Raw genomic sequence first — 23,804 nt, 5'->3', positions numbered from 1 at the left:
CCCGTCATCCCGTCCTCTGTCCTCTGTTCACTCTCAACTGAACTGTGCAGGGCGCTGGGGAAATTGCCTATTAGACACGTCTGAGCAATGGCTGAAGATCCATGTGCCATGAAACCAGCCACCACTCTGCTCTGCCTGACCCCAGCAGTAGAGTTGCCAGTTTTGGCTGGCCATGTTCCTGGAGGTTTCAGCACATGACACGATCTTTAATTAAAGATTGATCATTAATTCCTGGCAACTCCAGGACAATCCTGGTGGGTTGGACAGCAGTGGATCGGATGCAGATGTTATTGTCAGTCTCTCTGGAACGAGTGAAGATGCTTAGAATCTTTTGGTGCTTTTCAGTGTCATCTCCATCATGCACTGGCGTGTGCTGGGAAATGCTCCCAGATACTGTTGGTACCAAAGCAGAGGTGTCCGCTCAGCCACTGTCCCGGGTGCAGCCAGGCCAGCACGTTCCTCACGGGAGCCCCCACTTGCCTTCAGAATTCCCATTGTGCCAGCAGCCACGGCCATTGGCTGCGTGCTGAGCAGCGGGTGCTGCAGGGAATCCCTGCGCTGTCTCCCTGAGCAGAGCTGACGTGAGACTCCCACCGTGGCTGGGCTGGTCCCTGCCCCTGCCCGTAGGGGAGCAGCGCTGGGGCCTGCTGCCCAGCAGCGTGTGGCGTGTGAGGCCCTCTCAGCACAGGCCGGGCCAGTGAACGTCTAGGCTGTGAGCTGTGTCCATGCTCAGCTGGCTTCTTATGAATGAAGCCAGGGCCCTGGACCCTCCCTCTGACTGTAAATACCAACCCCCCTTAGTGCCGGGGGTGTCTCCACACCGGCCGGGCTGGGGTGTGAATCACACCAGCTTAATGTCCTCGTCCTCCTTAATAGTCATGGGCTGTGTGTGAGGCTTGATGCGGCTCTTGCTGGAGCTGGTGGGGAAGCGCCTGTGACTGCAGTGGTTCTGGCTAGGACCCTGCGCTAATCCCCTGGGCAGTGGAGGGCGGGTCTGAGCTGCCAACAGAAGTGACCTAAGTACTGAGTCTTGGAGTGTTCTAGGGGACTGAAGCACCCAAGTATAGAGTTAGGCGCCAACTGAGGTTTCCAAAGCATGCAGATGCCAAACTCCCATGCATTTCAAAGCATTTATTCTCACATCCCTTATCAGCAGAATTCCTATTGACTGTTGGATGAACTCAGATTTGTCATGGATCTCGTCATTAAGGGTGCGTCTACACAGCAGTGTTTTTTCAGAATCAATGATGTTATTCCAAAATAACAATGCGAGTGTCTACCAAGGAATTCCGTTATTTCAAAATAATTTGAAATTAACGGACGGCTTGCTCCGACTTCTTAAACCTCACTCCAGAGGTAATAACGCCTATTTCGTAATAGCTATTTCGGAATAGCAGTAGTGTGGACGCTCCACTGCTGCTTCTTTGAAATAGCTCCTCCCCAGAGTCATTTAAATCCCCGAGCCTCCAAAGGCTCTAATTCGAGGTATAATGTTCACATTATGGGAGCCTGTCTAGAGCTAATTTTCAGGATTCCTTCAGTGTAGATGTGCAATTTCAAAATAAGCCATTTTGAAGTATTTGTTGTGAAATAGTTTTTTTCCAAAATAAGCGTGCAGTGTAGACATACCTTAAGGGTGCATCTGCATGGCACACACAGGTTGAAATAAGATATGTGATTTGAGCTATGAAAATTGCGTATCTTATTTCAGTCTAATTTTAAAATATCTTATTATGAAATTTGGCTCTCTCTATACAGTGTCAAATTAAAAAAAAAATAGTGCTCCAAAACATCTTTTAATCCTGGTGGAACGAGGGTCACAGGGACGTTCAGAATAGCAAGGCCATTATTTCCAAATCTATTATAGTCTAGATGTATCCTTAGGAAACTATCCTAAATCCTGCCTGTAGGTTTTTCATCCATTCCTCAGTCTGTTGCAGTTCCCACTTGCAAGGTACCAGGATGAAATTAGGGTTTCTGTGCTCATCTGTCACACACACACAAACACACATACACACACTCTATCACACTCACATCCAGAGTGAAGCCTCTCTCTGTCCCACTTTCCCCTTACTCCTTCCAATAGGATGTGGTAGTATAAGGCAGGTTGTCCATCCATCCATCCATCCATCCATCCATCCATCCATCCATCCATCCATCCATCCATCTTTCATGGCACACACCTACTATGAGTGGCAGAATCATTGTGGGATCTAAGAAATGTGTCATGTATGTGACACAAATGTATCCCTTTAAGTTCTTGGCCACTTGACTGCAGGATACCCATGTTCGAGAGTGACCTGTGAATGACATGGCACTGCTCAGGGGGTCCATAAGCAAAGCTCTCTATGTGAAGAGTGCTCATCTGCTAATACCATGTATGTGGGACAGACACCCAGGTAACCCTCGGGGTACCCAGTTGCACATAAAACCAGTCCAATAGCACAACTGATTGGTGTTTACTGGGACACAGGCTGTCTGCTCTAATCTGTCAAGTCCCAGACTGTGCAGGGCTCAAGAACTCATAGGGGCCCAAGTAACACTGTGATTGACTATGATGGTCAAAGTGGACATGAGGGTCTCTGCTTCTCCTCTGGCTGTAATGCAGCAGCTGTCACTAGATGGCCAGAGCACTAGCTAATTCAGGCAGATTTCCAGGTACAGCTGAACCAGCTGCTAGGGCCGGTTGTAAGTAGAGAGCAGTGTCCCAAGCTGATGTCTGTAGGATATTAAGTCCACTCTTCCCAAAAGAGGTTTGGGTCTGTATTGACCAGACGTGGCCAGGAGCTCTGGTTACAGCCCATCCCAAGAAAGAGCCGTCAGCACTGCAGCACCCTCCCTGCATGGGCCATGTTTGGACACTGATTCCCCTGGGTACTGAGCAGTTGAGTAAATAGCACCAGTGAAGAATGACTAATGCTCGGGGGGAAGCAGGGGCTGGAATCTGCCCGAAGGGAGGCTGGAAGGAGACTGAACATCACCTCACAGAGCTCACTGCTCTAAGCAAACTGGTGACCCATGTGAGCATGGCCCCAGCCTAGCCCAGTGATGCTGTTGGGAGCTGCCAGGGTGCCAGTCCAAGCTGGGCTGGCTGCAGGCCCCGGGGGTTTGCATCCCGCTCTCATGCAGCCCGCTCTTGCCCAGTGATCCCCTGACAAACCGTGCGCTGTGCAGAGATTTGTGCCACAGCAGCTGTCACTCCGTGTTAGTGGAGAACAGACACAGCCTGGGAAATGCCCCCCTCCGTGACACCTCTCCCCCCCCCCCCATCTCCATGCTATATCCCATCGCTTGGCGTCACTTCTCATCAGCCTGTGTGAGACGCCACAAGTGAGACCCTCACTGGACAGAAATCCATGTTGGCTTCGGGAAGGGGAGTTTGTCTGGCTGGCTGACGAGCTGACTCTTGCAGGGAACACACCAGGTGCAAAAGGGACACAAGAAGTGAAGCTCCCCACACACAGCGATAGTCGAATGTTTTGGTTTTATTAATGACATAACAAGGCTGCATGGGAGACTAAAGCAGGGGGACTGGCCAGGGATTGCCGGGGGAGGGAGAAGAGGGGAACAAAGACAGGTGTCGTGTGGATCGACAGAATCCCCCCCACAGAAGAGCAAGGAGATATGCTGGAAATCAGCATCATGGCCACGCTAGGAGATCCCGTCTCCTCTGGGAGCCCCCGACGGGCTGACGTGGGCACCGGCTGCGCCCCCTGGGGTCAGAGGGTTACGAACACTCCGATCGCTTCAGGGACCTCTCCAGGGTCTTGCCATCGTGTGTCACCTGACAGGTGTAGGTGTCATGGGCCTTCCACTTGGATGCATCCAGAGACAGGTAACTGCTGGCCATGTACTTGTTGTCGCTCTGCTTGGACGGCCTGGTGGTCTCCACTCCCGTGGAGATTTCCTGGCCATCAGCTTTCCAGGTCACTTGGATGGAGCCGGGGTAGAAGCTGCCCAGCAGACACACCAGGGTGGCTTTGTTCTTGGTTTGCAGCTCTTCCGAGGATGGAGGGAAGAGGTGCACGGTAGGAGATGCCTTTGGCTGCCCTTCAAGACAATGAGATCCCCTGTTAGAATGGACAAACCAGAGCCTGCTCGTTCCGAATATCAGAAATTCCTGTTCCTGACCATGTAATAAATCCCATCTCTCACAAGCCCTGAGAGCAGGGGAATTGTCTGAGACGGGAGATCTCCTCAGGGTGAAGGCGGAGGCCTGGGTCTCAGGATCAGAAGGGTCTATTTCTGTCTATGCCACAGCCTCCCTTTGGGACTCTGGCTGAGTGAGTAGCTGTCTCTGTGCCTGTGAAAGGGGATAATATCACGCTACTCTTCCTTTCTGACCCTTTTGTCAGTGACGGCTGGATCCTCTGTTCTTTGACACCCCTACGTCCCACTGACATAACAGCTTGGGGCCTGTAAGAGGGGCAGTGCTGGAGATAAAGAGAAAAGTCTTCGGGGTCATTTCTTAGGGTCCAAACTTTTCTTAAGGCTTGTCTACACTAGACGGTGATTCGAGGTCTGAGTGCTGTCCCATTGAACCTGGTACTCCACGAGGATGGAAGAGTAGCCAGAGTCAGTGGGAGAGCGGGCGCTGTCGGCCTTCTGGGGTGGAAGACACCACTGTAAGTACACTGAGTTCATCTACACTTTTGGTGTGTTGTGTAGCTCTGGCCTTAGTGTGTAATGTGTGTGGTAGGGCAGTGGCAGCTACTGCAGAGAACACAGAGGAAACTGGCGTAACCCACATTTCCCTTTGTGGAAAACTGCTATACAATGAATTGCCAAAGAAAGGAAAAGGACCAAGGATGGGAAAAGGGTCTAGACACTTAGAATCATAGAATCATAGAACCATAGAGCTGGAAGAGACCTCAGAAGGTCATCAAGTCCAGCCCTCTGCTCTAGGCAGGACCAATCCCAACTAAATCATCCCGGCCAGGGCTTTATCAAGCCGAGACTTAAACACCTCTAGGGATGGAGACTCCACTACTTTCCTAGGTAACCCATTCCAGTGCTTCCCCACCCTCCTAGCGAAAGAGTTTCCCCTAAGATTCAACCTCTCCCACCACAACTTGAGACCATTGCTCCTCATTCTGCCATTTGTCACTAATGTGAACAGCCTCTCTCCATCCTCTTTGGACCCTCCCTTCTGGAAGTTGAAGGCTGCTATCAAATCCCCCCTCACTCTTCGCTTCTGCAGACTAAACAGACCCAAATCCCTCAGCCTCTCTTGTAGGTCGTATGCTCCAGCCCCCTAATCATTTTGGTTGCCCTCCTCTGGACCCTCTCCAATGCGTCCACATCATTTTTGTAGCGGGGGGCGTAGAAGTGGACACAATACTCCAGAAGAACTGGACACAATCCTGCAATACATGCTAGCATTATATGGAAATGAGTTTAAAATAGTATAGGACATTCAGAGAGAGACAGAGAGAGAAAGAGAGAGAGAGAGAGAGAGAGAGCTCTTGCAAAACAGTTCATGGCATTGCATGTTCAGAAAGATTCAAGATATAAAACCGTGCGAAGCAAGTCAATCAATCCGTAGAGGAACTATCATTGTCTATCACGTGCTGTAAGAATTTCTGCTAAGGGTGGATGTTCTGCATAACACCTGGCTGGGAAACAGCCTTTGGTTACACTTTGGTACCAGCCGGATACTCCTGGTGCTGAAATGTTCTGGGACCTACAAGCTGGAGCCAGTCTGTGTCAGAGCTTTGCTGGAGCAGCCTCCAAGACAAGGGGAAAAGGGACATGGCCAGATTTCACCGAGAGCTCTGAGGTGATTCCTGAGCCTGGTGTTTGTCTCTGTTACTGCTCAGAGATGGGGGTGAAGAAAGGACCCACTGGGTTAGGAATGGGCGCATCGGGGGTTTACAAATGCCTCAAACTTTGAAGCTCTAGATCCCTGGGCCCAATGTTAGAAACTCTTCCTCGCTGCAGGTCGCACTTTCCTCCCCAAGGGGTTGCTCCCACAGTTTGCAGGTCAAGGTGCCACTCGCACGAGTAGGGTCTGTGCAGCCTGGGCTGTGGTTAGTTTACACTTTCCATAGGTCACAGCGAGAAACAATGTTGGGTGAGCTGGCAGAGTCAGCCTTGAATTGCTGAGTGCTGGCTAGCCCAGATCTGCCTGCTCCCCAAGGTTTCGCTGTAACTGAAGGTTGCTGGTCCAGCCAGCATCCTCTACATTGAGCGCTGAGTCTGCCAGCCCTGGTATGCAGCTTCTAGGAAGCCGTCCAGCCTTTCCAGATTGGCAGCAACCTCCTGAATGTACTCCAGGCAGGTAGTGTAGCCTCTCTGAAGCCTTGCCCTCCTGTCACAGGCTGCCTGAGTCCTACCCCATTTATCTGCACCCTCCATATTTCCATGAAATCAGAGGTAGCTACAATCATCAAAGGTACAATGGAACCAGTCCCCTGGGTCAGGAGTAAATCTATCAGTGTAACTACAATCAGGGGCTGTAAGTATAAGTCTGTGTAATGGCTGCCCAGGGAGCTACTTTGTTTTACACCTAAAGGGCATTTGTTCTGACATTGTAAGAATAAAAGTCGCTAACTTTCCCTAAAAAAAACTGCAAAGGGGAGTGGGCAATATCTACCCATTAGATCTTTTCTCAGCTAAAAATTCAAATGTTCGCAAAAAGTGTCTGCTGACGTGGACAAAAGTCTTTTGGCTAAGCAAAAACGGAAAACCAAATGCTGTCACCTAAAATCTGATTTCTCTTGTCCCCTGGCTTTTCAAAGAATTTTGTGGTTAAAATGTCTTAGTTTGGAGATTTGTGGTTTTAGATGAAATTTTTTTTTAAATGAGTGTGGAAAATTTGTAAAAAATGTAATCCCCTACCATGATTTTGAATTTTCTCCAGACTGAACGGCCAAATCGGGTTTTATATTGCAAGAAACAAGCTATGTTCGTTATCACATTAGGGCCGAAGGTATTGAAGACCCATCTTAAAGAGTTATGGATGAGATTTTGTGTAGCATTATCAAAGACAATGGGTCTGTTTTGTTTTCCTTTGGCTGAGAATCTGGCCCTGGTTTCTTTCACATATGGGTCAAAACCCAAAGCTAGCAAGAAGTGCGTACTCCTCTAAAAGCAAAGCAAATTAAACAAACAAAGAAACAAAGAAACAAACAAACACAACAGAGAATGGGAAAATATTTCCCTTAAGAGGCTAACACCAATTACTTAGAAATTGGGACCTGACTGCATTGTCTGGATCAGTTTGAATGACAAATTAAAAAACCTGTCCACGTGGAATATTCTAGAAAATCCAGTATGGGACGTATACACCCTGTTCTGATGATCCACAGGTTATATATTGTTCTCAGCATGTTGTGAAAGTGTGTGAAGCAAGAGAAAGGAGACCCAAACCCGGCGATAAGGGAGAAAAGGGAGGAAAATCACGGAACCGTTACCTTGTAGGGTTGAGAAGGAAAGACAGTGAATAACGCAGTGACTTACCGAGGACGGTCAGTTGGGTTCCTCCTCCGAAGACATACCACAGTGACACATGGCTGTACAAAAACCTCTCACGTTGAATGGCAGGAGGAGACGCCTCCATTGCCCATGTTGGGAAAATAGATGCCGGATAATTTCTGCGTGGCTCTCCATGAGAGGGAAATTTCATTCTTTCTGGAGAAGCTCAAAGTAGAATTCAGTGAGTGAAGATCCCTTGGGAGGTGAAGCAATGCAGGGTTCCTTGTCAGACCTCATGTGGAGCTAACACGGATCCCCAAATGCAGCCTGAGCAAGGGAGTAGAAGATGGTTTTGCGCTGACAGCACAGGCTTGGGGGTCGGGAGATAGGGGTGCAGGATCTGGTGCATTGTGCTCCATCTCACATGGTGCAGGTGGCAGAAGGAATGTGGAGACTCTGTTGAACTAGGGTAGCTAAGCTGTTGGTCCTTCCATTGCCCATTTTCCTCACAGGTCCCTTAGCTGGGAGGGGCTGGCAGAATGGTTTGGGATGCTGAGAGGGAACATGCTGAGCCATAGGCAACCCTGGGCAATTCCAGTGGCTTGTGGGAATTACACCAGAAGAGACTGAGGCCTGTTCGTATCCAATAGCAGGTGTCACGTTGGCGTTAACGATGTGTGTGAAGTTTATGCCCACAGGGCGGGCCGGAGGAGCGCTGGCATCTCTAAGAGCAGAGTCAGTGTGAAAACTGTCCTAGTGCAATGCCAACAAGTGTCAGCAAAGACACTGCTCTGCCACGCTGGGCCCTGCACGTGAGAGGAAAGGAAACGGCACCACGTGCTGTGCTCGTGTCTCAGGCAGGCAGAGGAGCCTGCACCTGTCAGTGAGAAATGACATCGTCTCCTGATGCCTGTTCCTACCTTACGGGATCAGGTCCCCAGACAGTCCGTGGGGGAGGGGTTGCTCTGCTCCTGAAGAAGCTGCATCGTCGTGTCCTGTCTTCACTCTCGGCTGGTGAAATCCCCGCACAGCCTGAGGAGCCGTGAAATGGTGCTCCTGGTCCATGTGCCGTGAAGCCAATCCCCACCGTCCGCGTCTAGGACCCCAGCTGGGCGTGGGACTCAGGTGCCCCTGGCAGTCCCTCTGGGAGCCACGGTCCCGCATTTGGCCTGTGTTGGATTCTGCTCCAGAGCCTGTTAGTAACAATAAAAGGCGACACTGGTATCGATGTCCCAGGTGCAGCCAGGCCGGCACGTTCCTCACGGGAGCCCCCACTTGCCTTCAGAATTCCCATTGTGCCAGCAACCACGGCCATTGGCTGCGCGCTGAGCAGCGGGTGCAGCAGGGAATCCCTGCGCTGTCTCCCTGAGCAGAGCTGACGTGAGACTCCCACCGTGGCTGGGCTGGTCCCTGCCCCTGCCCGTAGGGGAGCAGCTCTGGGGCCTGCTGCCCAGCAGCGTATGGCATGTGAGGCCCTCTCAGCACAGGCCGGGCCAGTGAACGTCTAGGCTGTGAGCTGTGTCCATGCTCAGCTGGCTTCTTATGAATGAAGCCAGGGCCCTGGACCCTCCCTCTGACTGTAAATACCAACCCCCCTTAGCGCCGGGGGTGTCTCCGCACAGGCTGGCCTAGGGCGCGAATGGCACCGGCTTAATGTCCTCGTCGGTGGGCTGCCTCTGCCCCAATAGTCATGGGCTGTGTGTGAGGCTTGATGCGGCTCTTGCTGGAGCTGGTGGGGAGGCGCCTGTGACTGCAGTGGTTCTGGCTCGGACCCTGCGCTAGTCCCCTGGGTAGTGGGAGGCCACGTCCCGTTCTCAGAAGTGACGTTAGCACTTGGGGCCAGAGTGTTTTCAAGCACCTGACGTTAGAGGTGGGGGCCTGGTGGGATTTTCAGAAGCCCCCAGCTGCCCAATCCCCATTTATTTTGGTGCCTTTTACATTTAGACGCTTCACATTAATTCCTATTGACTGTGAGTTGAGCGTAGACTTTTAGTGGCGCTAGTCACTTTGGAAACTCCCCCTGCGCTGCACAAAGGTTTTCACTCCATCTGACACTCTCTTGCACATCCCTTTGCAAGGCCACAGGGTCAACCAATGCACATGGAGCAGGGAAAGTTAATTTCTTTCCAGAGCCTTTTTGTCAACAAGGGAGCGTAAAGAACTAGCACCCAGCCCTGCTATGAGGATGGTGAAGAAATGTATTTGGAGAAACCATCAGTCCTTAGTCCTAATCCATAGTGCAGCCTCACTTCTCATCTTCCTCCTAGTCTCTACTCTGGGAGGTGGCACCGCATGACTGGCCATCCATCCATCAGTCGATCCAACCCACCCTCCATCCATCAGTCGATCCAACCCTCCACCCAGCCATCCCTGTATCTATGGCACTGCTACTGTAGGCAGTATAAGATTGATGGTATCTATCATATAATTGGCCTGCGTGACACAAGTGCATCCTTTTTCTCCCTGGCCTCTTGGCTGCAGGGGAGCCAGTTTTTAAAGGTGTTCTTTGGCTGGCCCAGCACAGCTCCGGGAGTCCTTGTGGAAATGTCCGAGTGTTACAAGATCCAGCTGTGCACAGCGGGCATGCTTCTGGCTGGCAAGGGAGGGAAAGATGTCAGCGTGCCCATCACTGGATCCAGTCTCATTACTGATCCTCCAAGTAACCAATGGGAGTTCAACGGGACACTCAGCCTTGCTCTGGCCTGTCAAGGCCCAGACTGTGTCGCAGGGTAGAACTGTCAGGGGCCCAAGTGATCCCAGAGAATCTAGCTCATCTGTCACATTCTGGTTCTATGTGAAAAGCGTCCTTCATGTGGAGACCCCCAAAGACTTTCTGTGTTTACTGTGACAGTCAAAGTGGACATGAGCGTCACTGCTTCCCCTCTTCCCAAGAAGGGTTTGGGTCTTGCCATCGTGTGTCACCAGCCAGGAGCTCTGGTTACAGCGCATCCCAGGTAACAGTCACCAGCACTGCAACGCCCTCCCTGCCTGGGTCCACTTGGACACTGATTCCCCTGGGTGCAGAGCGGTTCAGTAAATAGCCCCAGGGGATCCAGTGTGGCTCCCTGCAGAATGACTAATGATCAGGGGGAAAGAGAGGCTGGCATCTGCCCCTTGCGAGGCCGGAGGTTGACTGAACACCTCCTCACAGAGCTCACTGCTCTCGGCAGAGCTGGTGACCCCTGTGAACATGGCCCCAGCCTAGCCCTGCGGTGCTGTTGGGAGCTGCCATGATCCAAGTCCGAGCTGGTCTGGCTGCAGGCCCTGTGGGTTTGCGTCCCGCTCTCATGCATCCCACTCTCGCCCGCTGATCCCCTGACACAGTGTATGCTGTGCACAGATTTGTGCCACAGCAGCTGTCACCCCCAGGGGTGTCTGAGAACCAGAGTGACCTGTGTTAGGGGAGAACAGGCCCAGCCTGGGAAATGGCCCCCCCGTGACGTCTCTCCCCCTCCCCCGATCTTCATGCTGTGGCACGTCGCTTGGCTTCACTTCTCATCAGCCTGTGTGAGACACCACAAGTGACACCCTCACTGGACAGAAATCCATGTTGGCTGCGGGAAGGGGAGTTTGTCTGGCTGACTGATGAGGTGACTCTTGCAGGGAACACACCAGGTGTAAAAGGGACACAAGAAGTGAAGCTCCCCACACACAGCGATAGTCGAATGTTTTGGTTTTATTAATGACATAACAAGGCTGCATGGGAGACTAAAGCAGGGGGGACTGGCCAGGGATTGCCGGAGGTGGGAGCAGAGGGGAGCTGGGAACAAAGACAGGTGTCGTGTGGATCAACAGAATCCGCCCCCCAGAAGAGGAAGGAGACTTGCTGGAAATCAGCATCATGGCCACGCTAGGAGATCCCGTCTCCTCTGGGAGCCCCCGACGGGCTGACGTGGGCACCGGCTGCGCCCCCTGGGGTCAGAGGGTTACGAACACTCCGATCGCTTCAGAGACCTCTCCAGGGTCTTGCCATCGTGTGTCACCTGACAGGTGTAGGTGTCATGGGCCTTCCACTTGGATGCATCCAGAGACAGGTAACTGCTGGCCATGTACTTGTTGTCGCTCTGCTTGGATGGCCTGGTGGTCTCCACTCCCGTGGAGATCTGCTGGCCATCAGCTTTCCAGGTCACTTGGGCGTCGCCGGGGTAGAAGCTGCCCAGCAGACACACCAGGGTGGCTTTGTTCTTGGTTTGCAGCTCCTCCGAGGATGGAGGGAAGAGGTGCACGGTAGGAGATGCCTTTGGCTGCCCTGCAAGACAATGAGATCCCCTGTTAGAATGGACAAACCAGTGCCTGCTCGTTCCGAATATCAGAAATTCCTGTTCCTGACCATGTAACAGATCCCATCTCTCACAAGCCCTGAGAGCAGGGGAATTGTCTGAGACGGGAGATCTCCTCAGGGTGAAAGAACAGGCCTGGGAATCAGGACTTTAGTAATCTATTCCTTGCTCTGTCACACGCTTCCTTTATGACCCTGAGTTAGTCACTTAGCTCTCGGCTTAAGAAAAGGGGGAGCACAGAGCACACTGAGCCAACTGCTGCAGGGTTTTCAATGCTTCCCACACCCTATATTGATAAAGTGCTGTGGTACACTTGGAGGAAGAGGATCTAAAAGTGTGACGTGTTTTCCATATTCTGTCAAAAGTCCCCTTTAAAAAAGGCATTGTTCCTCACAGGAAAGAAATACTCCTGACCACCTAAAAACCTCAACATTTTGCACATAATTTCTTAATATGAGGTGCCACATTTTAATGTGTGTCCTCACATTGAGTAGCAGCTTTCTTCTCCAGTCATGCTGAGCAGTATAACTGTGAGATGTTTCCATGGTGAAAACACCCTCTTGCTTCACCAGAACAGAATCTCTGTAAATGGGCCATTTTGCAGAAAGGTGTGTTTCCTACACATAAATATATTTTACTTTTCTGCATTAACCAGTCTCAATGCAAGGTTTGCCTGTATAAAAGTAAAGTAGAGGCTACAGGGTCAGGTTCTGTGTGTTTGTAAAACTGGAGCATGCACCTCTTGGTTTGTTTGTGCTTCCCTTTTGTTGTATTTCTTTCTGAATGTAATCTTGAAGGAGTTCATTGAGAATAGCTCATGCACCCATGACAGCAACTACCTGCAAGGGAGATGCTGGGGAGAAGGCGAAGGGTTCATTGTTTGACTAAGGAGAAAAACTATTTTGTACTAAATAGACTAAGCAATTGGGTTCTCATCTGGTTGCCCTGAACTTCTAGTGAGAGCCAGCAATTCCTTGCATGCTGAGGCTTTGTGGGCTGCTCGTCTAGTGGCCCAGAGGAATCTGGAGTTACCCGTTGTTTGTAAAAATCTGAAAAGATACTTGGAAAGAAACCAATTGGATCTGAAGGAGAGGACAGGAGAGCTACATGCATCAAATAGTGTTGGATAGAAAGTTCTGTAGAATTCTGTGCAGTCTGAGAGCAAGAGCAGCAAGAGAGAGGGAGTGTTTCTTTCTGAACCATCCTATGGAATGTACAGCATGGAGAAATTCTCTCTTCTGAAAAGTGGGTTATTACAGCTACTGTAGAATTCTCATGGTCTACCTGGGTCTGTAGCTTTCCCTGGCAAGGGTCAGAGCTTTTGATTAACTCCTGCGTGAGAAAAAACTTCCTATCACACCATAGTTGCCTGATTCAGTTCCCAAATAGCCCAGTTACCAAGCAAACATGTGATTGAATCATTTTCAGAAACTGTAAAGTACAGGCTCAGTTATGGGATCAACCCTTACTAAATAGTCCAATCTCGTGGGCCTCTGAGGGATTTCCAAGGTTGGGGTGCAAGATAAGAGCACCCCAAAGTACCGCAACTCGCCAGATTTCACGAGGAGTGCAAAATAGTTTACTCTGAGCCCTAACGTGCTTCTGGGCTACATAACTGCCTAGAAACAGGTAGCCTACTTGAAGAGCAAGGAGCTACTCAGCATGAGGAGGCTCAGTGCAGCCTGGGCTGCAGTTATTCCCCGGGTGAAAGTGACAATGTAGTCTGAGCTAGTCCAGCCAGCCCTGAATTACTGAGCCCTGGTAATTCTCTGCTTTGCAAGGTTTTACTGCACATGATGCCGGCTGGCCCAACATGAATCCTAATCAATGAGCTCAGAGCCTGGCAGACACAGAACGCGGTGTCCACAAAGCCACTCAGTCTTTGCAGAGAGGCCAGCAACCTCGTGCTGTGCTCTGAGCTGAGTGGCACAATTAGTCTCATGTCTTTAAAGCCCTTTACTCTCGCAGGCTGCTCCATCCCATTTAACTAACCTCTTGCATATTTGAAAGGTTTAGGGGGCTTTGGGTTGCATTTCTGGACTGAAATCTAATGGTAGCTACAGTCATCTAAGGTAGAAGGGGATGGATCCTCAGTGTGAGGAGTAAGTCAGTCAGTTCAAAAAGACTCACTCAGGGTAAGTGTAAATCAGAGTAGTCCATGGGTGCCAGGGAAGCTAGAAGGGTTTACACCAGATGAAGAATTGGGTTTCTCGTGTTAGAATTACATCAGTCTCTTGTCTCCCTTCTAATGAGCAATGCTATAGATTGGACTAATTGAAAATTATCCAGCCAGACCTCTGGCAGTGAAAATGGTAGGAGTGTATTAGAATGAATATTTGTGTGGGAAGGGCCTGCCTTCTATGGAAAATCCCTGTATGTATAAATTGGAAATATTAAACCAGAAACTGTCAATAACTGCAGAATTGTCAGGTTTTGGCTAGAAATGCTTGTTTGGTATTTTGGAGTCATTCAGAGAAAAATGTTTGTGTTTTTTGTTTGGTTTTTGGTTGAGTTAATTACAGAATGAAGCTCTATTTTCTGGCCAGTATTCATTAGAAAATATTGCCTTCCAATGGCCCTCAGAGAAATCAGATTTTAAAAGATCAGGGACCAGTGATTTTTATAGAACATTGAAAAGTCCTATGGCACCTTATACACTAACAAATTTATTGGATCACAAGCTTTCATGGGCAAAGACCCACTTTGTCAGAAGCATGACTGATTACATGAGTCTGACGAAGTGGGTCTTTGCCCATGAAAGCTTATGCTCCAATAAATATGGTAGTCTGAAAGGTACCACAGGACTTCTTGTTGTTCTTGTAGATTCAGACTAACACAGCTACCTCTCTGATACTTATAGAACATTGGATTCCATGAGAATGGACATTTATCTTAGAACTCTGGAGTGAGTTATCTGGCTGCTCCATTGCACACCACAGAGATATGGGTGCCTACAATGGCTGAGAAGTTGGCATATTCTTATCAGAAGCAGATCATACTTGAAAAAAAGGCCGGGGGGGAGGCGGGAGGGAGGGGAGGCGGGAGCTAACACCCGGACATTTTATTTCCCTTAAGGAGCTTACACCAGGCTATTATAACTAGGAACCTAATGGCAGAAACTCACTAGATTTAATGGGTGAAACAAAGAACAGGACTATGTAGCACTTTAAAGACTAACAAGATGGTTTATTAGGTGCTGAGCTTTCGTGGGCCAGACCCACTTCCTCAGAATTCCTCAGAAGTGGATCTGGCCCACGAAAGCTCATCACCTAATAAACCATCTTGTTAGTCTTTAAAGTGCTGCATAGTCCTGTTTTTTGTTTCACCTACACCAGACTAACACGGATACATTTCTATCACTAGATTTAATGGGGAAATTCAAAATTCTGTTCATTTGCTAAAGAAAAGAAAATCCAGCATGGGAGGAGACTAAAGCTTATTCCCAGTACAATGGGAAGGTTCTGTAAAGTGAGAGGAATGGGGAGCCCAACATGAAGAGAGAGAAAGGGAAAAAATCATGGAAAACTTACAATGCAGGCAGGAGAAGGAAAGTTTGTGAATAATGCAGTGACTTACCAAGGACGGTCAGCTGGGTTCCTCCACCGAAGACCCACCACAGTGACACACAGCTGTACAAAAACCAGTCTCAGTTGTTGGCAGGAAGGAATCTCCACCAGTGCTTGGCGGAAGGAGAAAATAGGTGCAGCTCAATTTCCAGTAATTCTTCATCGGTGTGCAGGCATCTCCGTAGTGGAGAAACTCGTGCAATGGGATGAGTGAAGAGCCACTGGGAGGTGAAGCGATGGAGCGTTCCTTGGGAGAACTCACTCTAAGGCCAAATGTTGGTCCCCGCATGCAGCTCACATAAGAGAAGAGAAGATGGTCTTGTCAGGAAGACACTGACCTGTCAGTCTGGAAAACGGGGTTCAGGTCTTGGCTCAGCCACTGACTTTGTGTCCTTGGCCAGGTCACTTCATCTCAGTGTCTCAGTTCCTGATCTATACAATGGGAGCATCTCACAGGGTCAGGAGAAATTGTAGAGGGTCTCAGAGATATGAGAGATTAAGCACTACAGTGGTAGAGGGCAGAAACGTATCTAGATCAAAGCAGTTCTGTGCTGTGCTATTGAGTTATGTTCCACCATTACCTTCTTCTCAAATTCATGGCGGTTACATTTGTATTGTCTTCAGTGGAATTATGTCAGGAAACAATGATGGGCATTAGCTGTCTCTACTGACTGGAGGCATTTATGTTATCGATACAACAACTGTGCTTAGCATGCATCCATAGCCCTGACACCTGAGCACATCTTCATTCCAGATGTAATTAATAAACAACATGCCCTTGTGAGCCCCCCATAAGTGTCAGTGAGGGACACATCAGACATGGCAGGGATTGCACATAGACCTGACATTATTCAAACCACGTGCCCTCCGCATCCACTCTCCGAATTGCGCAGCCTCTCTACATCTGCCCATGAGGAGCTAAGGCATCCCCTCCCACCATGTCCTAACATACCTGCTCAGGAGCCTCGGAAAGTCCACGGGGGCAGGGATTGTGCGGAGTCGCTGGGCATGGACATTCTGTCAAAAGCTGCATCATCACATCCTCTCAACTGAACTGTGCTGGATGCTGGGGAAATTGCCCATCGGACACGTCTGAGCAATGGCTGAAGATCCATATGCCATGAAAGCAGCCTCCGCCCTGCTCTGTCTGACCCCAGCAGGAGACTGGGGGCTGGCAACAGGGGAAGCCAGGAGCCAGTGAAGATGCTTGGGAGAGCCGTGCCCAGCACACAGCCGGCATCTGCTTGGAATGCCCGCTGGGACCAACAGGAGGCAGTGCTGGCTGAGCAGACATGCTCTGTATTGACACCAATGCCCTGTATGTAGCCAGGCCGGCACGTTCCTCACGGGAGCCCCCACTTGCCTTCAGAATTCCCATTGTGCCAGCAGCCACGGCCATCGGCTGCGCGCTGAGCAGCGGGTGCAGTAGGGAATCCCTGCGCTGTCTCCCTGAGCAGAGCTGACGTGAGACTCCCACCGTGGCTGGGCTGGTCCCTGCCGCTGCCCGTAGGGGAGCAGCTCTGGGGCCTGCTGCCCAGCAGCATGTGGCGTGTGAGGCCCTCTCAGCACAGGCCAGGCCAGTGAACATCTAGGCTGTGAGCTGTGTCCATGCTCAGCTGGCTTCTTATGAATGAAGCCAGGGCCCTGGACCCTCCCTCTGACTGTAAATACCAACCCCCCTTAGCGCCGGTGGTGTCTCTGCAGAAGCCGGACTGGGGCGCGAATGGCACCAGCTTAATGTCCTCGTCGGTGGGCTGCCTCTGTCCCAATAGTCATGGGCTGTGTGTGAGGCTTGATGCGGCTCTTGCTGGAGTTGGTGGGGAAGTGCCTGTGACCTCAGTGTCTCAGAGGCTGCAAGGATCCCCTGGGCAGTGGAGGGGAAATCTGAGTCAGTACCAAACGGGCCTAAATGCCATTGTAGAAAAGTGACGTGAGCATTTGGACTCCAACTGTCCCAGGTATTTAATCTCCAAAATATAAAGGCAGGAGCCTTTTGGGACTTTGAAAATCACCCAGATGCCAAACTCCTGTTCATTTCAATGCCTTTTAGATTGGAGTCAACTGTGTGTCCTTGTAGCCAAGATGGCGAATGGAATATTAGGTTGCATTAGGAGGAGCATTGCCTGCAGGTCTAAAGGAGTGAATATTCCCCTTATTTGGCTCTGGTGAGGCCACATGTGGAGTACTGCATCCAGTTCTGGGACCCCCAATATAGCAAGGATGTGGATGGCCTGGAGAGAGTTCAGCAGGGGGCAACGAGAATGATTAGGGGGCTGGATCACATGACCTATGAGGAAAAGCTCAGAGATTTGGGTTTATTTAATCTGCAGAAGCGAAGAGTGAGGGGGGATTTGATAGCAGCCTTCAACTTCCTGAAGGAAGGTTCCAAAGAGGATGGAGAGAGACTGTTCTCAGGGGTGACAGGTGACAGAATGAGGAGCAATGGTCTCAAATTGCATTGGGGGACGTCTAGGTTGGATATTAGGAAAAACTATTTCTCTAGGAGGGTGGTGAAGCACTGGACTGGGTTATCTAGGGAGGTGGTGGAATCTCCATCCCTAGAGGATTTTAAGTCTCAGCTTGACAAAGCCCTGGCTGGGATGATTTAATTGGGATTGGTCCTGCTTTGGGCAGGGGGCTGGACTTCACTATGTCCTGAGGTCTTGTCCAGACATTGGATTCTGTGATGCTTAGTAGCCTATTTCTTATGGATTTTCAGTGGGGAATGGATTTTTAGTGGAGTTATTCCCTTTGGTAAAGATCCCAAATTCTTAATGTAGGTTTTTAACCTGTACGTCTATCTACTTCAGTTCCCATTTGCAAGGGAAGAGAACCGATAGTCATTGAACAAAGGAAGTTAATCTCTTTCTACACCTCTTCCTCAATGAAGTACTATTTATAATCTGAGTACTGTAATGGGTTCTAGTGGCAACTGACTCTCTGAGATCCTAAAAATTATGACTCTTTCCCCTTCTGTGTTCTGCACAATCTTGATGCTCCACAAACCATAATCTAGGATTTTTATCTCCCATTTGGTGAGTGGTGCATGAGCTGGGAGGGAAGGACAGTGGGTGTTAAAGTACCTTATGAGAAGGTTAAAAAAGCCCTCATTGTATAAAACTCATCCATATTGCAGCCTCTCTCTGCTCTGATTTCCCCTTATTTCTTTCTGAAGGAGGTTGCTGTGCAGGACGGGCCAATTAACCATGTATCCATGTTACTCATACTGTGAGTGGCAGTAGCAGGGTGGAATCTGACAAATAGGTGGTATATGAGACACAAATATGGCATTTTATGTCCTTCTCCTCGTGGCTTTACAAGAATCAGTGGCTGGCACAGCACTGCTCAGGGGGTCCAAAATCAAAGCCCTCCCTGATGCATATTTTTGAAGATTGTATTGAATGTTCAGGCTCTAAAGCACTTTATACACTTCCTCTACTTGTCAAATTGGCATTAGGGTCACTGCTTCCCCTCTGGTTGTAAGGTAGCAGCTGACACTAGCTAATTCAGGCACATTTCCACCTACAGCTGAACCAGCTGCAAGGGCCTGTTGCAAGTAGAGAGCAGTGTCCCAAGCTGATGTCTGTAGGATATTATAGGCCACTCTTCCCAAGAGGGATCTGGATCTGTACTGATCAGACATGGCCAGAAGCTCTGGTTACAGCCCACCCCAGATAACAGCCATCGTTACTGCGGCACCCTCCCTACATGGACCCGTTTGGACACTGATTCCCCTGGGTGCTGACCTGTTGAGGAAATAGCCCAGCTGGCCCCAGTGTGGATCCCTGAAGAATGACTAATGTTCAGGGGAAAGCAGAGGCTGGAATCTGCCCCATGGGAGGCCAGAGGGTGACTGAACACCGACTGACAGAGCACACTGCTCTCAGCAGAGCTGGTGACCCGTGTGAGCATGGCCCCAGCCTAGCCCTGAGGTGCTTTTGGGAGCTGCCAGCATCCCAGCCCAACGCAAGCTGGCTATAGACCCTGGAGGTTTGCATCCTGCTCTCACATTGCTTAGCGTCACTTCTCATCAGCCTGTGTAAGATGCCACAATGAGACCCTCACTGGACAGCAATCCATGATGGCTGTGGGAAGGGGAGTTTGTCTGGCTGGCTGACGAGGTGACTCTTGCAGGGAACACACCAGGTGTAAAAGGGACACAAGAAGTGAAGCTCCCCACACACAGCGATAGTCGAATGTTTTGGTTTTATTAATGACATAACAAGGCTGCATGGGAGACTAAAGCAGGGGGACTGGCCAGGGATTGCCGGGGGTGGGAGCAGAGGGGAACAGGGAACAAGGACAGGTGTCGTGTGGATCAACAGAATCCCACCCCCCCGGAAGAGGAAGGAGACTTGCTGGAAATCAGCATCATGGCCACGCTAGGAGATCCCGTCTCCTCTGGGAGCCCCCGACGGGCTGACGTGGGCATCGGCTGCGCCCCCTGGGGTCAGAGGGTTACGAACACTCCGATCGCTTCAGGGACTTCTCCAGGGTCTTGCCATCGTGTGTCACCTGACAGGTGTAGGTGTCATGGGCCTTCCACTTGGATGCATCCAGAGACAGGTAACTGCTGGCCATGTACTTGTTGTCGCTCTGCTTGGACGGCTTGGTGGTCTCCACTCCCGTGGAGATCTGCTGGCCATCAGCTTTCCAGGTCACTTGGGCGTCGCGGGGGTAGAAGCTGCCCAGCAGACACACCAGGGTGGCTTTGTTCTTGGTTTGCAGCTCCTCCGAGGATGGAGGGAAGAGGTGCACGGTAGGAGATGCCTTTGGCTGCCCTGAAAGACAATGAGATCCCCTATTAGAATGGACAAACCAGAGCCTGCTCGTTCCGAATATCAGAATTTCCTGTTCCTGCCAGTGTAAGAGATCCCATCTCTCACAAGCGCTGGGAGCAGAGGAATAGTCTGAGATGGGAGATCTCCTCAGGATGAAGGCAGAAGCTTGGGACTCAGGATCAGACAGATTTATTCCTGTCTCTGTCACAGTCTCCCTTTAGGACCCTGGCTGAGTGAGTAGCTGTCTCTGTGCCTGTGAAAGGGGATAATATCACGCTACTCTTCCTTTTTGTCCCTTTTGTCACTGACAGCTGGATCCCCTGTTCCTTGGTGCCCCTATGTCCCACTGACACAAATAACAGCTTGGGGCCTGTAAGGGGGGCAGTGCTGGAGATAGAGACAAGTCCTTGGGGTCATTTCTTAGGGTCCAATTTTTACTTAAGGCTTGTCTACACTAGATGGTGACTCAAGGCCTGAACGCTCCCTGTTGACTCTGTTACTCCATCAGGATGTGAAGAGTAGCCAGAGTCAGTGGGAGAGTGGGCGCTGCTGGCCTTCTGGGGTGGAAGATACCACAATAAGTACACTGCGTTCAGCTAAACTATTGGGGTGTGGTGAGGACATAGCCTTAGAGTGTAATATGTGTGGGAGAGCAGCAGCAGCCACTGCAGAGTGCACAGAGGAATCTGGTGTAACCCACATTTCCCTTTGTGGAAATCACCTATAGAAGGAAATGACAAAGGAAGGAAAAGGACCCGAGTATGGAAATGTGGGTCTAGACACTTGGTAGCATTATCTGGAAGCTTCTGCGAAAGGTACAGAACTGTCAGAGCGAGAGAGCTCTTGCGGAGCAGTCCATGGCATTGGATAGAATGCATGAAGTTTCAAGATATAAAACTGTGTGAGGAAATAGCGACTAGAATAGCGAAAATGAGCGAGTTTGAAGGCGATGGATAAGATCTGGAAAAGTAAAGTGATTAGCTTAGGAACGAAGTTGAGCATCTTGAAAACGTAAGTAGTTAGCAGCATGTTGTAAAGGTGTGATATATGGGCGATGGGGAAAGATTCGAAGAGAAGGATATTGGCGTTTGAGAGGAGTTGTTATAGAAAGATCCTGAGAATAGGATGGATGCAGAAGGTCTCCAATGAGGAATTATACAGGAAGATACAGGTGAAAGAGAACCTACTGCAGAAGGTTATACAAGGGAAGTTACAGCTATTCGGGCGTATCTGCAGAATGAGCGACAAGAGAAAAGCTAAGACCTTGTTATTTGGTATAATGGTTGGTCTGAGAGGCAGAGCCCACAGGATATGGACAGATGATATAGGAGATTGGTGCAGAGCTAGTCTACAGAAACTAAGCCACTCCGCACCAGACAGGGAAAGATGGAAGGACATAGTGAGGGAGGCATTGCACACCAATGGTGTTAAACCCATTGCTGTTGATGCTGCTGCTGAAGCAAGTCAATCAATCCGTAGAGGAGCTATCATTGTCTGTCACGTGCTGTAAGAATTTTTGCTAAGGGTGGATATTCTGCATAACACCTGGTTGGGAAACAGCCTTTTATCGCACTGTGTTACCAGCCAGACACTGCTGTTGCTGAAATGTTCTGGGACCTACAAGCTGGAGCCAGTCTGTGTCAGAGATTTGCTGGAGCAGTGTCCAAGACAAGGGGAAAAGGGACATGGCCAGATTTCACCGTAAGCTCTGAGGTGATTCCGGAGCCTGGTGTTTGTCTCTGTTATTGCTCGGAGATGTGGGAGAAGAAAGGACCCACTGGGTCAGGAATGGGCGCATCAGGGGTTTTCAAATGCGTCAAACTTTGAAGCTCTAGATCCCTGGGCCCAATGTGAGAAACTCTTCCTCGCTGCAGGTCGCACGTCCCTCCCCAAGTGGTTGGTCCCGCCGTTGCAGGGCAAGGTGCCACTCGCACGAGTAGGGTCTGAGCAGCCTGGGCTGTGGTTAGTTTACACTTTCCATAGGCCACAGGGAGAAACAATGCTGGGTGAGCTGGCAGAGTCAGCCTTGAATTGCTGAGTGCTGGCTAGCCCAGATCTGCCTGCTCCCCAAGGTTTCGCTGTAACTGAAGGTTGCTGGTCCAGCCAGCGTCCTCTACATTGAGCGCTGAGTCTGCCAGCCCTAGAACATAGCTTCTAGAAAGCCGTCCAGCCTTTCCAGATTGGCAGCAACCTCCTGAATGTACTCCAGGCTTGAGAGAGGCAGGTAGTGTAGCCTCTTTGAAGCCTTGCCCTCTCCTGTCGCAGGCTGCCTGCATCCCACCCCATTTATCAGCACCCTCCATATTTCCATGCTGTGGGTGTCCCTTAGTTTGGTCAGAAAATCAGGGGGGAGTGGATTTCAATACTGAAATTCACAATCACTTACAGCTGAACTTGCTCTAAATGAATATTGCAGACCAGTGAGGATCAACATTTCCTATCAGATCTCTTGTCAGTTAAAAATGGGGGTTTTATCTAAATGGAAGTTTAGGCAGAAAGTGTCTGCTGATCTGGAAAAATTCTTTTTATTGTTGTAAAAGTAAAAAACTGAAAATCAAATATGTTTACCTAAGATCTTATTTGTCTTGCCTCTGCCAGTTTTTCAGTAATTTCTTCGGTTAAAATGTTTTAGTTTGAGGATTTGCATTTTTATATGAAAATATATTAAAGATGGTTTCCAGAAAATTTAATCTTTTTTAAAATTAGCACCCAGTAATTTGAATTTTTTAAGCTACCAGACAAATCAGATTGTAGATTGCAACAAAGAAATTATTTCTGGTATCTTGTGACATTTTAAATTATTTAAGACCCATTTTAAAGAGTTTGATATAGTATTACTGAAGACAATAATTATTGCTTTTTGTTTTCTTTGGCTGAGAATCTGGCTCTTGGTTTCTTTCACATATGGGTCAAAACCCAGAACTTATAATAAAGTTCTAATCCCTAAAACCAAAGCAACCAGAAAACAAAGACAGGAAAACCAACGGGGCCCAGGGAAATATTTCCCTGAAGAGGTGAAAAGTGGTTATGTAGAAATATGGCCCTTACAGCACATTCTAGGTAGGTTTAATTGGGAAATTGAAACACCTGTCCATATGGAAAATAGAAAACTATATGCCCTGGGAATGTGTAGCCTGTTCTGAGTATCCCTGAGCTAAACATTGTTCTTAACACTGTGTGAAGATGCGTGCATGAAAAGAGAGGGAGACCAGAGTTAGGTACCAAGAGAGAAAAGGAGACAAAAATCATGGAACTATTACTGTAAGACTAGGCAAGGAAAGGTGTTGAATAACTGAGTGACTTACCAAGGACGGTCAGCTGGGTTCCTCCTCCGAAGACATTCCACAGTGACACATGGCTGTACAAAAACCTGTCATGTTCAAAGCACATGTCTGTAGCACGCCCCTGTGTGAGGGCTGGTGCCTCTAGGACCATAATCAGTGTGAGGTCGTCCACAGACCATGTTGGGCACACAGATGTAGAAAAGCTTCTGCTGGCTTTCCATGAAAGAAGGTTCATCCTGGAGAAGGTTATAGTAGAATAAATTGCTTCACCTTCCAAAGTATCTTCAGTTAATGTGTTTCTTGGGAGAGCTGACGTGTCAGGGAGCAGAAGATGTTCTCGTTCTGACTGTAAAGGTATGGGAGTCAGGAAACAAGGGTGCAAGTCCAGGCTCTGCCAGAGACTAACTTTGTGCCCTTGACCAAATCAAATTATCCCTCTATCTCTGTTCTCCATCTGTAAAATGGAGACAATAGTTC

At 49.5% G+C, this 23,804-nt stretch overlaps 1 pseudogene and 2 gene segments (V, D, J or C); all 3 read right to left on the bottom strand.

Annotated features, from left to right (window-relative positions):
• Window positions 1-2,136: 2,136 nt before the first annotated feature.
• Window positions 2,137-8,343, bottom strand: LOC102462008 (immunoglobulin lambda constant 6-like). The segment is given in 2 exon segments: window positions 2,137-4,050; window positions 7,462-8,343. Coding segments are annotated over 2 exon segments (489 nt in total).
• A 2,628-nt stretch (window positions 8,344-10,971) lies between these two features.
• Window positions 10,972-15,860, bottom strand: LOC149520688 (immunoglobulin lambda constant 6 pseudogene; annotated as a pseudogene). Its single transcript, XR_016348383.1, has 3 exons — window positions 15,844-15,860; window positions 15,273-15,325; window positions 10,972-11,665 (listed from the first exon to the last, which is right to left on the bottom strand). The product of XR_016348383.1 is annotated as an immunoglobulin lambda constant 6 pseudogene (transcript).
• A 3,589-nt stretch (window positions 15,861-19,449) lies between these two features.
• LOC149520687 (immunoglobulin lambda constant 1-like) lies at window positions 19,450-23,804 on the bottom strand. The segment is given in 2 exon segments: window positions 19,450-20,043; window positions 23,349-23,804. Coding segments are annotated over 2 exon segments (537 nt in total).

Source organism: Pelodiscus sinensis, chromosome Z (genome assembly GCF_052426305.1).
Source record: "Pelodiscus sinensis isolate ZL-2025 chromosome Z, ASM5242630v1, whole genome shotgun sequence".
Lineage (NCBI taxonomy): Eukaryota > Metazoa > Chordata > Testudines > Trionychidae > Pelodiscus > Pelodiscus sinensis.
The sequence above is the reverse complement of the archived record's forward strand: the minus strand, read 5'-3'. Positions and strand labels throughout refer to the sequence as shown.